At 41.4% G+C, this 15,436-nt stretch overlaps 1 protein-coding gene across 1 annotated transcript in view; it reads right to left on the bottom strand.

Moving 5' to 3' along the window:
• armc9 (armadillo repeat containing 9) overlaps positions 1-15,436 on the bottom strand; it is a gene marked incomplete at its 3' end in the record, with an annotated part of 80,822 nt that overhangs the window by 50,897 nt on the left and 14,489 nt on the right. The window contains exons 11-16 of the mRNA XM_080729344.1: positions 14,935-14,969; positions 14,444-14,552; positions 13,691-13,783; positions 11,835-11,925; positions 8,526-8,649; positions 302-441 (exon numbers count right to left, since the gene is read on the bottom strand). Coding sequence (XP_080585470.1) covers positions 302-441; positions 8,526-8,649; positions 11,835-11,925; positions 13,691-13,783; positions 14,444-14,552; positions 14,935-14,969 — 592 coding nt within the window. The remainder of the gene's footprint in view (positions 1-301; positions 442-8,525; positions 8,650-11,834; positions 11,926-13,690; positions 13,784-14,443; positions 14,553-14,934; positions 14,970-15,436) is intronic.

Genomic DNA, 15,436 nt, shown 5'->3' on the forward strand with positions numbered 1-15,436 from the left:
GTAGTTGTAGGGGGCTAAATAAGTCGCTCTGCCCGAAACCATATGAAAACAGGAACATGGCGATCGGGACTTGGTCTCTACGACCATGCGTGAGCTACGTTGGGCTTACGATGGGCTAAAATCGCTTTGGGAAACCCGGCCATCATCTTAAATTTTTTATATTTTGTTCAACAAAGGCCGGCTTACAACCTCCGGCAACGATAACGAATGAATAATTTTCAACGTACCCATGGCCTTATTTACTTGTGGTTACTGACTGTGTGTGTCCTGTGTTCAGCTGGTGTTGAGGCAGAAGGTGTACCTTGTGTTCTGAGGCACAGGTTCATGAGGAGAGCCACCGAGTACACCAGAGTGTAGTCATTCAGGCAGTCCGAGTCCTGGAGCTCGTCCACGAGCCAGCCAATCATATCGTCCGCAATCATGGCCGTCTGTTGGCTCCGCCTAGCAAAACGTGACAGTAATTAGCGAGGGGATAAATAGGTGAGGCAACACGTCGCCCTTGTTGTTCTAAGCCTGAGGCGGGCTTTGTTCTGTTTACCCATAGATTTATCATGAATATACAAAGACATCTGATACATACGGCACTGTGTAAATTGTGTCCCTCTGCCAAGAAGCGAAATTAAAGTTCCATTGTGCGACGTGCGGCCACAATAAACATGGGGGAATTACGATAACAAGCCATTGTGGTTCAAAACAAAGCAGCTCTCCACCTCACCTGAGAAAAAACAAATTACGGTCGCCCAAAAGACTGGAGAGCCCTATTCGCACGGGAATAGTATTACCTAGGGACCCTGTGTCTTTTCGACTTCACCCCTCCACGTCTGTGCGGCATGCGGCACAGACGTGCGATTCTATCGCCTCTGTTTTGATTGAAAATGTCATCACCTCCAATTCCTGCACCAGGGGTCTTCAACAAGGGATCCGGGTCCCCTAGGGCAGTGGTTCTCAACCTTTTCAGGCCGTGACCCCCAAAATAATCATATTTTAACTGAGGACCCCCCACCCTGCAGGAGCACTTGGAATTGTAGGAGTTGGCATTACATTTAGTTTGACTCGATCTATTCGAGGCGTTGTGAGCATGTAGATCTGCTATTTTCACAATTTCTGCCTCTAATATTTGACAGTTTGACCAATGTTTGACCAGAAGTACTAAAAAGGTCTTTAAAGTCCTTAAATTGTCGAGAGACAGCCGCTGGCCGCCGCGTCCACGTCCATGGACGCGACCGTGGACGCGTCCATGGACGCGGCCGCGAAAAAAACGTCCGTGGACGCGAGGCCGCGTCCACGGACGCAAACGGCCGGCCGTCCCGGCCGTGGACGCGACCGTGGACGCGGCCGTGGACGCAGACGGCCGGGGACGCGGCCGTGGACGCGGCCGTGGACGAGGCCGCGGCCGTGGACGCAAACGGCCGGCCGTGGACGGGTCCATGGACGAGGTCGCGAAAAAAAGGCAGCGAAAAAGAAAAAAAAAGGTGTCTATTGTATGTATTTTTTGATGGAGAATTCAAATATGACCTTCTTTTTTGCATAGGACAACTCTAACCTGCATCAATTGGTATTTTATAATTGCCAATTGTACCCTATCCATCTAAAAAACAAATTGGATGTCTATTGTATGTATTTTTTGATGGAGAATTCAAATATTACCTTCTTTTTGGGATAGGACAACTCTAACCTGCATCAATTGGTATTTTATAATTGCCAATTGTACCCTATCCATCTCAAAAACAAATTGGATGTCTATTGTATGTATTTTTTGATGGGGAATTCAAATGTTACCTTCTTTTTTAGATATGACAACTCTGACATGCATCAATTGGTGCATCAACCTACTTACTATCTATCTATCTATCTATCTATCTATCTATCTATCTATCTATCTATCTATCTATCCATCTATCCATCTATCTATCCATCTATTTATTTATACTTCACCTTTAGTCCAGAAGAGAGTTCAGCCTCAGGAACTTGCACACATGGAACTGTGTCATGACTGTGTCATGGAGCTAAAACAGAGCCATGTTAAATACTCACAATGACTCTGATGGACCAATCAGGGTGGTGGTGGGGGGAGGGATCAACAATAGACAGAAACTGGATAATGCTTTGTTAACTGTCCCACCTAAGTCCCTGCTAGTCTGAACAAACATCACCTTCCCTCTCATAACACTACTACTACTACATTTATATAAAGCTGCTCTTGCATTTGAATTCAAGTCTGACACAAGTTAAGGTTAACTTAGGTAGTATTTCATTTTGCTGGCTTTTAGGGTCTGTGTGAGTGTGTAGGCTCACAAATTATTATAATTGTCATTAAGTGACTCTGAGATCTATCCATCCATCCATCCATCCATCCATCCATCCATCCATCCATTTATTTATACTTACTGTTTACATTTTCTATAAATATTTATTTCTATATAAAACTTTATTGTGTGCCTTTTCTTGTTGCTAAAGAGTCCATTTGTTCACTAGACATTAAGTCAAGGTTACTATTTTGAGTTGAAGCTAAGTGTTTTATTGCTTTGTGGTTTAACATGATTTAAAAGGCAAATTCATTGTTATGGTTACTTTAGAAGACTGCTTTTGCATTCATGAGTTAAGAGAGCCAAGCTAATTCAAAGAGTTAGGTTAAAGGAACACAAAACATGACCTAACTCACAGCTGCCATTGGACAGACAGTTACAACATACTCTTATCTTTCACAGAACAGAAAATTATCATTTATTTGATCTATTTGAGACTATGTAGCTGCTCTAGCGGAAATAGAGCATTATATCAGCCTATTCAATTGATAATGACCAATGGGTGCCAGTTTCTAAGTAGTTAAAGCATATTAACATAACAATATATGTGGCCTAGACATGGACATTGCCCAATCAACTCGTAATCTACAGAAATGTCCACCACATCACACAGTATAAAACCTAGTAGGCTTAGTGGATTACCTATGTTAAATCATGTCAGGTTAGTTTGGTTCAAGATTCAAGTATAATAATTTATGAGACAAAAATGTAAACAGCACAAATGTACAATCACATCTAGGCTAGAATGATAACATAAAGTCCTGACTACTCCTTGTTATTGTGGTCCTAAATACTACAATGATTAGTTTGGATGCATTGCTTCTATCATGTCCAATTAAAAATAAATACATTACATACATACAGAAATCTGCCTTCTCCTGTATTGTATTAGTGACATTCATTATAAATAGTAAAATAACAGGACAGAGCAAAAAAGGCCTCTGTTGTGTCTTTATCTGATCACATGCAATCAGACACTCACACTGCACAGCAATACTTTATTACAGGCTCAAGGCCCACAGGGTAAGAAGACCATACATTACAAAGATAATAATTAAAAAAACAACAACAGAGTACATTCACCAAGCCCCAACAGAGCTAAAAAGGCACTCATGCCAGTGGCCTCTAACGGTAGACATGTACCTGACAGAGTTTTCCCCACATTGGTTACAGATATAAGGTTTCTCTCCGGTGTGAATTTGTTGGTGTATTTTGATATGTTCCAGTCTAGGAAAGCTCTTTCCACACTGGTCACAGCAATAAGGTTTCTTTCCAGTGTGATTTTTCTGGTGTGCTTTGAGATGATGAATATCACTGAACCTTTTCTCACACTGGACACAGCAGTATATGGCTTCTCACCAGTGTGGATTTTCAGGTGTCTTTTCAGAGCCGTCTTCAGAGTGAACCTTTTCCCACATTGGTGACAGCAGTAAGGTCTCTCTCAAGTGTGAATCTTCTTGTGTTGTACGAGGCTAGATTTTACAGTGAAACGTTTGCCACAGTGTTCACAGCAGTAAGGCTTTTCTTCGGTGTGAAATCTCTGGTGTACTTTCAGAGCAGCCGTTAAACTGAACTTTTCCCCACATTGGACACAGCTGTACGGTTTCTCTCCTGTGTGAATTCGTTCATGTATTTTGAGATAAGACAATCGAGTAAAGCTTTTCCCACACTGGTCACAGCAATAGGGCTTCTCTCTAGTGTGAATTCTCTGGTGTTCTTTTAAAATCCCCTTTTGAACAAATCTTTTCCCACACTGGTCACAACAATAAGGTTTCTCTCCAGTATGTGAACGCTTATGATCTTTTAATTGTCCAGACGAGCAAAATACTTCCCACATTGTTCACAGCTGAATGGCTTCACTCCGGTATGAATTCTCTGGTCTACTTTGAGATAATAAATTGAGCTGAAGGCTTTTTCCACATTGGTCACAACAGTACTGTCTTGGTTTAACTGAGGACAGCACAGGACAGGGAGAGAAAACACACACCTGATAAGAGCCAGATTCACACATTGATCAGCATTTAAGTAACATCATCATTATTATTGTTGAGTCTGAAAAGAACAATACAATGTGATAGATCTTTACACATCTGGCCCATAACATTATTAGCAATTCACATGGTTACTATAATAGGTGAGTCTTCTAGCTTTTAAAAAAAATATATGTCATTAATTCTTTCTCTTACTAAGTGGAACATCCCACTTCTTAATTGTATATTATTTGGAAAGGGTTGAGTAGCAAAATGTTTGCCATAAATTCAATGCTGAGTTGCATTTGTTTTCCTACATTTCCCCTTCAATGTATTATTACAATGTATTTACTATTTCTTACTTAGGTCTACTTAACTTTGTATTTTTACATTATTATATTGATCAACATTAACACATAGTGTGTGTTAGGTTAGGTTAGTTGCAGAGGCCTTTTTTGCAGAGGCCTTTTTTGCTCTGTCCTGTTATTTTACTATTTATAATGAATGTCACTAATACAATACAGGAGAAGGCAGATTTCTGTATATGTAATGTATTTATTTTTAATTGGACATGATAGAAGCAATGCATCCAAACTAATCATTGTAGTATTTAGGACCACAATAACAAGGAGTAGTCAGGACTTTATGTTATCATTCTAGCCTAGATGTGATTGTACATTTGTGCACATTTTTGGCTCATAAATTATTATACTTGAATCTTGAACCAAACTAACCTGACATGATTTAACATAGGTAATCCACTAAGCCTACTAGGTTTTATACTGTGTGATGTGGTGGACATTTCTGTAGATTACGAGTTGATTGGGCAATATCCATGTCTAGGCCACATATATTGTTATGTTAATATGCTTTAACTACTTAGAAACTGGCACCCATTGGTCATTATCAATTGAATAGGCTGATATAATGCTCTATTTCCCCTAGAGCAGCTACATAGTCTCAAGTAGATAAAATAAATGATAATTGTCTGTTCTGTGAAAGATAAGAGTATGTTGTAACTGTCTGTCCAATGGCAGCTGTGAGTTAGGTCATGTTTTGTGTTCCTTTAACCTAACTCTTTGAATTAGCTTGGCTCTCTTAACTCATGAATGCAAAAGCAGTCTTCTAAAGTAACCATAACAATGAATTTGCCTTTTAAATCATGTTAAACCACAAAGCAATAAAACACTTAGCTTCAACTCAAAATAGTAACCTTGACTTAATGTCTAGTGAACAAATGGACTCTTTAGCAACAAGAAAGGGCACACAATAACTCCACACAACTGAGTTTTATATAGAAATAAATATTTATAGAAAATGTAAACAGTAAGTATAAATAAATAGATGGATGGATGGATGGATGGATGGATGGATAGATCTCAGAGTCACTTAATGACAATTATAATAATTTGTGAGCCTACACACTCACACAGACCCTAAAAGCCAGCGAAATGAAATACTACCTAAGTTAACCTTAACTTGTGTCAGACTTGAATTCAAATGCAAGAGCAGCTTTATATAAATGTAGTAGTAGTAGTGTTATGAGAGGGAAGGTGATGTTTGTTCAGACTAGCAGGGACTTAGGTGGGACAGTTAACAAAGCATTATCCAGTTTCTGTCTATTGTTGATCCCTCCCCCCACCACCACCCTGATTGGTCCATCAGAGTCATTGTGAGTATTTAACATAGCTCTGTTTTAGCTCCATGACACAGTCATGACACAGTTCCATGTGTGCAAGTTCCTGAGGCTGAACTCTCTTCTGGACTAAAGGTGAAGTATAGATAGATAGATAGATAGATAGATAGATAGATAGATAGATAGATAGATAGATAGATAGATAGATAGACAGATAGATAGATAGATAGTAAGTAGGTTGATGCACCAATTGATTTAGGTTAGAGTTGTCATATCTAAAAAAGAAGGTAACATTTGAATTCCCCATCAAAAAATACATACAATAGACATCCAATTTGTTTTTGAGATGGATAGGGTACAATTGGCAATTATAAAATACCAATTGATGCAGGTTAGAGTTGTCCTATCCCAAAAAGAAATTAATATTTGAATTCTCCATCAAAAAATACATACAATAGACATCCAATTTGTTTTTTAGATGGATGGGGTACAATTGGCAATTATAAAATACCAATTGATGCAGGTTAGAGTTGTCCTATGCAAAAAAGAAGGTCATATTTGAAATCTCCATCAAAAAATACATACAATAGCCACCTTTTTTTTTCTTTTTCGCTGCCTTTTTTTCGCGGCCTCGTCCATGGACCCGTCCACGGCCGGCCGTTTGCGTCCACGGCCGGCCGTTTGCGTCCACGGCCGCGGCCTCGTCCACGGCCGCGTCCACGGCCGCGTCCCCGGCCGTCTGCGTCCACGGCCGCGTCCACGGCCGGGACGGCCGGCCGTTTGCGTCCGTGGACGCGGCCTCGCGTCCACGGACGTTTTTTTCGCGGCCGCGTCCATGGACGCGTCCACGGCCGCGTCCATGGACGTGGACGCGGCGGCCAACGGCTCTTGCTGAAATTGTCACTTAAGAAATATGCAGATACATTTATACTGTATGTTGGTCTGTTTACTGGTGCGTAGGAAAACAATGTTAACATTTAGCTAAACATCTGGGGACCCCCCAAAATAATTTGGGGACCCCTCTGAGGGTCCCGACCCACAGGTTGAGAACCATTGCCCTAGGGGGTCCTCGGAGTTACTAAAGGGGGCTGCAAAATGTTTATCGTTGCTGTCAGGCAGAAACTTCTGATCTCCATATTTGAACTTTTTGTGTTTTTTTTTGCAAATTAACGCCCTACTTCACACTACTACAGCATCCGGTTGCGTCCCGCACGGAATACAAAACTCTGATGCTGACCTTCAAAGCAGCCAAAGGTATGGCTCCTCCATACCTCCAAAACCTGATCAACCCCTGCACCCCCACCCATGCACACCCATCAACCAACACAGGGATGTTGACAGAACCCTCGCTAAAAACCCCAGGGCAAAAATCCACTTGTCCGAGACAGTTTGCCCTCCTGGCCCCCAAGTTGTGGAATAAACTCCCTGTCGCACTTAGAACAACGGACTCACTCGCTAGCTTTCGCTGAGGACTGAAGACTCACCTTTTCAGACTCCACCTAAACCCTTAGCACTACTGGAAAAATCAATGACCATACATGAAGCTAGTTAGCATTTGTTTTTAGGTTTTTAGAAACCTTTTTTTTACGGATTATATCGTTTTTTTTTTTCTAGATAGATATTCATTTACATTTGTTATATTGCTGTTGATGTACTGACACTTAATCTTGTTTATTATTGTGATGTTTATTTGCTTATTGTAAATCGCTTTGGATTAAACGCGTCTGCTAAATGCCTAAACTGTAAACTGTAAACTGTAAACATACAAAAGTATCAAAAGTAGCAGATCCGCAAGCTCGAAACGCGCTTTGAGCTTGCAGATCTGCTTCTGCTGCTTTTTTTGAATCCCGAAAGGTAACAGTTTTGGACATTATGACGTTATGAAAGAACTTTCTTTTATCAAAACATCTGAATGTTTGATATACAATAATTAATATAACTCCAACTTATTATTAGCAAAGATAAAACAAACTAGCAAACAAAACCAAACAAAAAAGCACACGGATGAAACGAGCATCTAAATATAGTGAGCTAGTCAGTGTGTGAGTGAGTGTGAGTGAGTGAGTCTCAGGCTGCTCAAATGGATGAAACCATTGAGCAGGATATATGGGGCCAGGGATGATCAGGCATCGCATCATGCACGCTCATATCATCGCATGCATGCCGTGGCCCGTGATTATTGTTTAGGTGGAGCAAATACATATTAGTTATTATGATGAGGATCGGCTTGGCTCTTCTTTTTTTGCAATTTCTTTGGTGCCCTTTGACAGTGTGGTGCCCGACGCACAGTGTGTGCTGTGCGTCATGGTAGCGGCGGCACTGTGTGTTGGTCTACTTGTGTGTGCACGTGCACACAAGTAGCCCTATATAGCTGGCCCCTTCTGTGCCACACCTGTGTATGGTACAGAAGGTTCAAAATTCTGCACGTGCACACAAGTAGCCCTATATAGCTGGCCCCTTCTGTGCCTGTGGCACAGAATGTTCAAAATTGGAATTTAAGGATACAATACCGTCCAAAGATCATTGTGAACATCATTACAAAAACAATAGAAGGAAATATAATAGCCATTGTATTGTTTTAAATGTTTTCAAGATTGGTACATCAAGTAATACCTGAGGCTGAGTTTCTGCATGGCTACTAGGATGTTCTCTCGGCCTACCGAGTCTTTCTCCTCCCTCCTCAGGGTCTCTGTCAGGAGTTTCAGCAGAAAGGGGATCTGGGAGAGATACACACGACCTGGAAACAGCAACACATTACTTTATTGGCAGTTTAAACAAAGGCACTATTTAGGAAAACGTCAGCGTGGATTATACACAAAAAAGCCCAAGTTGTTTCCATTGCATTCCATTGGTGCCTTGAAACATAGAACACGCAACAAACCCTACAAACAACCATGATGAAACAAAGTTTCAAAATAAATCCTAATATATATAAAGTTGTGAGCAATACATATAGGACAAGAGGTACCCCAAGAGAAGAATCCAATGCAGAGTGGCTATCCGGGATGGGGATCTAACTATGACCTGTTAGTGTTAACCATGATTAGCCATGATTAGTCATGTTAGCCATGATTTGAGGTCATTCTTAAATCTTGCTAGGGAATATAGGGATTTCAGGGCTGAAGGGAGGGCATTCCACTGAGTAGTGGCTGCGTAATAAATAAATAAAAATCCCCCTTCAGCGTCCCGAAACTGGGGTGGGAACAAAATCCTATGAACTTCCCCTGGTTGAGTACCTGTGAGCATCCCTCACTCTGGGCAGGTAATGTAACAAGCATTTGGGGACAGAAGAAGACCACACAAAGCTGAGATACAACACTTGGTTACCGCAGTGCAGTGCAGTGCAGTGCAGTGCAGTCCAGTCCAGTGCTGTGCCGTGCCGTGCCGTGCAGTGCAATATACCAGTGGTTCTCAACCTTTTCAGGCTGCGACCCCCAAAATAATCATATTTTAACCCCCCCCCCCCCCCAAATACCTGACCCACAGGTTGAGAACCACTGCTATATACGACTTTACGTTTATGCCATATTACACTACGCAAATATGTAAATACTTCCCCTTAAGATAAAGTGTGTGTCACGAGCAAACCTTGAAAGAATTCAGTGGTTTCCATACAACAGACTGAAAATAACATTCACCAGGTGTGAGCTTGTGGTCGTGGATTGGCTATTTCAGACACGGAGGTTTGGTGGTACGTCTTACAAAGAGGGTGGTTAAACTGAAGTGGTATTGATACATTCCAGAACACTTTGATAATATTATTATCAAAGTGGTCTGCGGCTCCACAGGACTTGCGTCACGGCACCCTAGGGTGCCACAGCAGCCACTTTGAGAAACCCTGAGACAACTAATAAGCTCGCTTCATGGGATAAATGGACTTGCCCTGCCATGCTCCAGGCCTGGTGTCATATGTAGAGGAATAGCTCATCAATTTGCCACCGCATGACAGTAAATTCAGCTTTGTGGGCTTGAAACTAATAACAACCTCTATCCCCCCCAAGCTATAGATTGTTGGCTAGAGTAGCTTTGCCAAATAGGTTTGATGAGATTAGCTTAGCAATCAGTTTACATGGTGACTCGGGGGTAACTTTTTCCTCTATAATGTGTTTGTCAGAAAACAATAAACTGAATTTATTTTTTTGGAGGGGAATTTTCAAGTCTTTATTCAATAGTGACAGTGGAGAGAGAGAGAGAGAGAGAGAGAGAGAGAGAGAGAGAGAGAGAGAGAGAGAGAGAGAGAGAGAGAGAGAGAGAGAGAGAGAGAGAGAGACAGACATGGGGAAGGACATGCAGCCAAGAGTCTAGGGTGGGATTCAAGCCCTGGGGAAGAGGACTGAGCCTTAATATGGCATTGCTATACTAGGTTCTAAACCTTTTCAGGCTGACCCCCAAATAATCATATTTGAACTGGGTGGGGATGCCCGACCCTGACAATCACTTGGAACTGTAGGAGTTGGGGCATTACATTCGTTTCCAGTCGTCGTTACTTTCCACAGATAAATATTGTGAAAATAGATGATCTACATGCTCACAACGCAGAGGCGTGACCATGTAGATTGGCTGTTTTCAAAACTTTTGCTTAATAAACATCAGTGTGGACAGTCAGCCCTAAAGATTTGCCTAGAGTTTATTCCATTACAAAGCTCCATTTGACTGGAACAATCTTCCTCTTTCTCTCAGATCTGTTACTTCTCTTGGCCACTTCAGGACTTCCTTATTCACATCTCAAAACAACCAGTTCAATGGTTTGTACTATCTGACTTTGATTCAGGTCATTGTATTGTATTGTCCATGTTTTTGTTGAACATTTGTTGAGGGCTGGGGGTGAGGATGGGCAGGGGTGAGATGCCGTGGGCTCGGCGAGCCCACACTTATTTTGCTGCACGCACGCGCGCCTCATATGCACACTAATTAACAATAAAAACAGCGTGCACGCATGACATCATGAATTTAGAGGACCCACACTTCTAAAATCCATATCACACCACTGAGGATGGGAGAGGGTGAGCAAGCGAACTGTATTGTGTGTGTGTGTGTGTGTGTGTGTGTGTGTGTGTGTGTGTGTGTGTGTGTGTGTGTGTGTGTGTGTGTGTGTGTGCCCCTCTAAAATGAGATGCTGCATCTTAAGGGGCTCTCCTCTCAATACATTCTGACCAAAGCCATAATTACCCGTCTCAGTACTCGTTTGACATAATAATTCAATTATTTATAGTGTTAAACAGGAATAGAATATTGTTTCCGAATTAACAAATCGTTCTTCTCATGGATGAGGTTGGGAGTCAGGAAGGGTTGCAAATTGTCTCTCTTTCCCCTCCTCTGATGAAAAGATAATTGGATAAGTGAAGTTTAACCACAACCACTTTCTGCATGACGGGTTAGGTATTGTGTCTGGGAGATGAAAGCTATTGCAAAACAAATTTAAGAAGTAAATACCCTTCGTAGCCATGTTGTAGCTAATGGCACACTGCTATGGAATATATTTGCAAGTCTCTCTGACCACTATATTAAATCAATATTCATTCAATATCTTTCACTTAAAGAGATAAAGGGTTTATATGGCTCCTACACTGAAAGAGAAACATCTGCTGTTGGAACCAATTATATTAGAATAGGCCCATGCAACTACTACATATTGCCTCTGTCGGGTGGAAAGCTCATATTAGACCGTTAATTGTCAGGATTCAAATAAAAAAAACAGCTAAAGTAACAGATCTACAAGCTCAAAACGCATCGCTTTACGTTTCAAACTTCTAAAAATCGCTATTTTTGTTCATTTTGTGTGACGCTGTAGCATGATCAAGTAGGGCGTTAATTTACGAAAGAAAACAGAAAAGTTAAAATATGGAGATAGGAGGTTTCTGCCCAACAGCAACAATATACTGAATACTTAACCAACCTAATGGTGTATACTGGAGCACTTACCCTCTGCAAGGGAGGCAAACGCATGGATGAGGCGAGCCACGTACTGACGGACAACCTCATCTCTGGACCTCATCAGATGAATCACAGTTTTCTGCAATGGGGACACAACATTTAGGCATGAGTGCATGGAGGATGCTTCGATTTAAGAACAAGCGTGTTTGGCTAGAATTGGTTTTCCAGTTGTAAAGCATGCTTTTTAAAGCTGTTTTGTTTGTTGATTGTGACACAATGATATGTACTGTATTCTGCTCATCATACCAGGAAATGAGGAGGAATGGAATGCATTTGACAAGCTAAAATTGCACAGATGAAGAACATGCATATTTATCTAAAATTGGTTTTCCAGCTGTAGAGCATGCTTTGAAGAGCTCCATCGTGAAGTTGACAAAATGGTATCGCTTGTCCCAACAGGAAATGTTATCAGGGGGATTTTCAACTAAGCGTGTCAATAATTGATCTGACCACTCACAAGGACACTCAACTTGTGGCGGTCAACTATTTCCTCGGGAAATTTCCATCTTTAACCACTTAGGAGCCACAAACCAACACACCACAAAGGCACGAGCCACATGACATAGGCGAGGTCAAGTCCTGCCCAACAAACAGCCAGTTTATGTTTGGGGTTTGATGATATGATAATGTACGCCCCGCTGCTATTGTCAGGCAGCATAAAGCAGTGTAAACTCTAAGGTTGACTTCAGCGTCCCATGAGGCCTCACAGCCTCATGGGATCGCATCTTCGCAGACAAAAGGTTGAGGTGAGGAAGATTTACACACACAAGGCAAAGCTCTTAAACATATAGCCTGGGGCTATAGGTTAGATGAATGGGAGTTGTTGGCGTGGCTCACGGCTGCACAAAGCGGGGGAAAAGAAACCTCAAACTAAACTAAAACAAAACACAATAAAGGACAAGAGTCAGATAAAAGGAAAGTCAGTCCTTCAGTTCAGCCCTCTGACGAACTTCTTGAGCAGGTTGAAAGGTTGGGAACATGATATGAGGAATGTTTTGCATTGGGACCATTCAAATATTAACGAGGGCAGTTACTCAAGAACTAAAGAACTGTGCTATTGCCACTCAAAACATAGGTTGAGGTCATTTCAGAAGAAACGGTTCTATTATGGGGGCGGTGCTTTGAGAGTTGACCTCAGATGGATGTTCTTCTATTCTCTACTGCAAAAACAATTGAGGAGGGAGACCACTGTACACATGCAACATAATTGTTTTAATGCCTCCTCCAAAGTACAAACTTTGCATATGTATAGCATATGTATATCACATTTCTAACTACTGTAGACCACAGCGCACTTGTACAATGTACTATACATTTAGGGGTGGGCGATATGGAAAAAAACAATATCACAATATTTTTCCAAGCTGTATTACGATAGACGATTTTATCACGATTCTTTTTCACGTTGGTTTTTATGGTTATTTTTCAAGTTACTTGACAAAAACAAGACTCTCTGGGTTCCTTTTGGGAGGTCTAAATTGAACTTTACAAGTATGTAACTCCGACAGTATACAAATGAAACCAAATGGACCCTTAACGGTCCATTTGGTTTCATTTGTATACTGTCAGAGTTAAGTGGAGACCTTGACATTTTAAAGTTTTAGAACTACTGATTTAGACCAAAATGCAGGTTTAAATTGAATTCTGGAATGAATCTCTGTATTAACGATTAAACAGGATTTTTTACAAGGCTCCATCAATTGTATCACGATATATACGATACCTCTGAAAAGGCATATCGTGGAGACATTGTATCGTCTCAACGATAATTATCACCGTATCGCCCACCCCTATTACATTTACTCATTCACACATCTAGTGAGATGAAGCGATGAGCAGCACACCTGTCTGGTGTTGTAGCGGTCCAGCAGGTCATTACTGATGTACGCCTGTAGCACCGTGTCTCTCTGTTCACCATGGTGGGAGCGGGTTAACCTCTAAAAAAAAACAACAACAACAACATTCAAGGAGGCCTAAAAACTGTGCTTTATACGGCATTAACACTTTCACTTCAGTGCATGTACAAGAAGTCAGTTTGGATCAAACATTCCCAATGAGACAAAACCGTTGTCTGTCTGTGTGTCAAAGAGCAAAGGTTGGAGGTGGAGCGTTTTTTAGAACGTAAAATGTGTCAGTACTCAGTAGTTACATTTGTATCAAAGAATCAGCACTTGGCATATTGTACACACAATATACTGTAGGTATGGCTGAGGTGATACCAGCTCTTCTGGAGAATCTCTGCCTTAAAATCTGAACAGAAATGTATTCTAAAGCAGACTGTAGCTGAATTACATTCTATGTCTAATTCTACGTCTAATTACAATTTAAGCAGTTATCAGATCAGATGCTCTTATGCAGTGAGACTGCACAACTGCAAAGTGCAAGATCAGATTGAATGTCAAGGACCCTAGTCAACCAACAACAAGGGGTGTATACTATACAGACTGTAGGGTAAGTGCCAAGAAAAGAATTAAGCGTTTAAGTAAGTAACTGGGTTAGCAAGTAAATACCAAACCAAGCATCTGTCTAAACAACATATCTAAATAACATACTTGGCATCTGTGGACAAGCAAATATCTCATAGGGGGATATCTCACCCAGCGCAAGGCCTGAAGCAGCAAGGCCCTTAGTCTGTCGGTGCCTCCTAGAAGGTCCTTCCTCAGCTTGTCATAGTCCAGAGAGGGCAGCAGGGGCACCTCTTTGGTTCTGTCATAATATAATAATGTAGTTCATCAGATAGTCATAGCCTTATTTATTCACAAAGAGACAATGAGAAAATAGCATTTGATCAACACTGTACATTAATATATATTGCAGATTAGCATTACTGTCAATGAGGAACTGCCCCCCGTTGAACACAACAGGATTCCCCCACTGGCGTGGGGAGGGAGTTGGCTGAGAACACAGCAGGTGCTTGATTGTTATGCACTATGCAGCCATTCTGTGAATTGCCCGAGGGCCGATATGGCTTATCACCCTCTCAATCCTTTTGTCACCCCCTCGCCCCCACTGGGCAAATATATAGGCTGGGTATTCTGTGTTTAAGTCGATGGAACTCTAAGTATGCCAGCTTAAGTAGAAGACTTACTGTGGTGCGAAGGCTGCTCGTAGCATTGAGGAGGCCTAGTAAGTGACATAGATAGAGAGAGAGAGAGAGAGATACAGCAGAAATAAAACAGAGAGATAAAGAGACACACATGAGGTTGAAAACACTTCTTTTATAACACAATATTTCTAACTCTCAGACTTCATTGTGACCACCTTCTATATTTACAATAAAATATGTCACTAGATAAACAGGCATCGTTCCATGCATCCTAAATCCTACAACCACATTCCGTCATGCATCGCTTACTGCCACTTACTTACTAGCCTTGGATCAAGATGGTCATCATCGGTCATATTGATGTGACTGTCTTGTATGTATCAAGGATAAATACTTACCATACTTAGTATAGAATGATGTTAGTTTCTGTACTGGAAGGTTTTCTTAGGGGTTTGGCCGTGAGTGAGTGCATCATGCGTGAGCTACTGGAACATGCTCGCTGAATACCCAATTGTAATCTACGTTATATGGCAATATTGCCCAT

This window comes from Nannobrachium achirus (genome assembly GCF_963921795.1).
Source record: "Nannobrachium achirus genome assembly, chromosome: 1".
Taxonomy (NCBI): domain Eukaryota; kingdom Metazoa; phylum Chordata; class Actinopteri; order Myctophiformes; family Myctophidae; genus Nannobrachium; species Nannobrachium achirus.